General features: G+C 42.8%; 1 protein-coding gene across 1 annotated transcript in view; it reads right to left on the bottom strand.

Annotated features, from left to right (window-relative positions):
* Window positions 1–2362, bottom strand: part of LOC119588147 (twitchin-like) — a gene marked incomplete in the record, with an annotated part of 124648 nt that overhangs the window by 36174 nt on the left and 86112 nt on the right. Inside the window, 2 exon segments of the mRNA XM_037936853.1 lie at window positions 1604–1728; window positions 2135–2305. Of these exon segments, the coding sequence (XP_037792781.1) occupies window positions 1604–1728; window positions 2135–2305 (296 nt within the window).

Genomic DNA, 2362 nt, shown 5'->3' with positions numbered 1-2362 from the left:
TGTAATTTCAAAAAAACAATGAATGCATCAAAACTGATGCATAGTGGTTGAAACATATTGTCTTTTATGGCTATGCTATGTCACTCTCACCAATGCTAGTGAGACATGCTTTTTATTATTAATTCTACGAGTCCCGTACAGTCACTAGTGAACATTGTATCGACAGTCTACGTTGCCTTGGTGAGTGTACCTTGTCTATACGCCAGACTTTTTTTTTTCTTTCAGCAGGCCCACTGTTGTTGTCTTTCGCAAAACACTGATCTGACAAAGGCTTTCGTCGCTGACATCGCAGCTCCTGTCCCCTCGTCGAAGGGCTCAGGAGCAGCTCTGTCAGCGGCGGCAACAGGAGCGCTCGCACATCAGTGTCTTGACGACGTCAGACACGCAAGAAGTCAGTGTCACTTGTCTGATTAAGAAATAAACGCGTCTGGGGAAAGCGGGACTGAGAGGCCTGCGTGCTCATGCTACGAGACATCATGCCAGCTCTTTACTGTGGGAGGGAATTACTGGTGCTCCTTCTATCCGCCTTCCTCCGGTACTGTGTGAGATGTGTGTGATGTGCTCCTCCTGGGACTGAAATCCTTGCTCCTTCCACCTGACTGACTCGCTTATTGTTCCAGCAAAAGGGAATTTCTTTTGGGGGTAAGGGGGAGGGGGAGGGGAGACTGGATACCATGGGCATCATCATTACACTTTGAAAATAAACGGATTTCCAAAAAAGAAAATATAAAGCGTAGTTCAACGTAGAAAATAAGACTTGTTATTTTAACGGTAACTGAAATGAAGGTGGAGCCAGCTAACTGAGGGAGAAGACCAAGGAGCTCTGTGACAATAACTACTAAGTAATCCGAAGCATTTGCTAACTAAAGCTGTAATGAAGCGTTACAATCGAGCTTTATAATACATATGATGAAGTAGCAACATTTTAGAATGAAATCAACAAATTAGTTGATACTTGAACTGCGCCAATAAGCGATGTGAGTAAACCAATCGCTAAGAATACAAAATAAAGAAATAAAACATTTGACGTTATAAAGTGAAATGAATAACTCAAAAGGAATAAAAGAAAAAAGTAAATGAAAAAGAACACACATTATGAAAGCACTGAGAACATAAGAAACTACAAAAGCATAAGTAATCAGTTTATTTAATTACAAGAGAAGGCATGTCATAAAGATGCCGAAAATTTGCGCTAACCTATCACTGACCGTAATATTATATATCTGAACTTGTTAATGAGTACCTACAAGGACCTGAGCATAATTATGGCTGATATATCCTTAAACCTATGCTAATAACTCAATATTTTTTATTTTCACCTACAAATTACTCATAACCTAACAAGTAATCACATCTATATATATCTACACAGTACTACGTAAATATCAAACATGAATTTCCTAAACTGCCAAACCTCGATCTATTCCTCCCATTTAAAAGAATTTCACAACCTAGGCATTGTTTCCACTTCCCGAAAAAAACATCAGATCTACCGAAAATCTATCTAATTTGCATACCTTCTTCCCCACTCCCTCTTCTTCCTAACTTAAGAGTTCTAGCCACATGGCAAACGAAGCACCGGTGTCTGAACGTGGACACTTACCTTGTCGTTGAAGGTCCAGACATTGGTGGGCTTGGGTTCGCCGCTGACGTCGATGTCGTACAGGTACTGCTGACCCGTCTTGATCACGACGTCCTTCACGTTGGTGCGGTCGATGCGCGGCTTGCCTGGGTGGAAATGCGGCCGTTGGTGGAGAATCAAGGATACCCATTGCAGGGAATATTAAGTACTTCAGGAGGGAATGTAAAGAACTGTAGTAGGGAATATTGAGCACTATAGTAGGGGATGTAAAAGCTATAGTAGGGGATGTAAACAACTATAGTAAGGGGGTATTAAGTACTATAATAGGGAATATTAAGAGCTATAGTAGGGAATATTAAGAAATATAGTAGGGGATATAAAGAACTATTGTAGGGAATATAGAAAACTATAGTAGGAGATATCAAGAACTATAGTACGGACTACAAAACCCTATGGCAGGGAATATAAAGAGCTATAGGAAGGCCAATAAAAACCTATAGCAAGAGATATAAAGTAACAAAAAAAGCGTAAATGTCGGGACGAGGCACTCACGGAAGCGAGCGCGAGCGGTGTGCGGGAGGGTGGAGTCCGACGGCTCGCCGACGCCGGCCTTGTTGACGGCCTTGACGCGGAACTCGTACTTCTCGCCCTCCGTGAGGCCCTTGACGGGGCCCGTGCACACGTTGCCCTGGATCTTGCCGCACTCCACGAAGTGCTGGGCGGGAGGCCATGTCAGTGGGTGTCTTCGATTTGTGTGAGGCACTTGTCTTATAGTGAGTA

The sequence above is a fragment of the Penaeus monodon genome, chromosome 23, assembly GCF_015228065.2.
Source record: "Penaeus monodon isolate SGIC_2016 chromosome 23, NSTDA_Pmon_1, whole genome shotgun sequence".
NCBI classification, from domain to species: Eukaryota; Metazoa; Arthropoda; class Malacostraca; order Decapoda; family Penaeidae; genus Penaeus; species Penaeus monodon.
The sequence above is the reverse complement of the archived record's forward strand: the minus strand, read 5'-3'. Positions and strand labels throughout refer to the sequence as shown.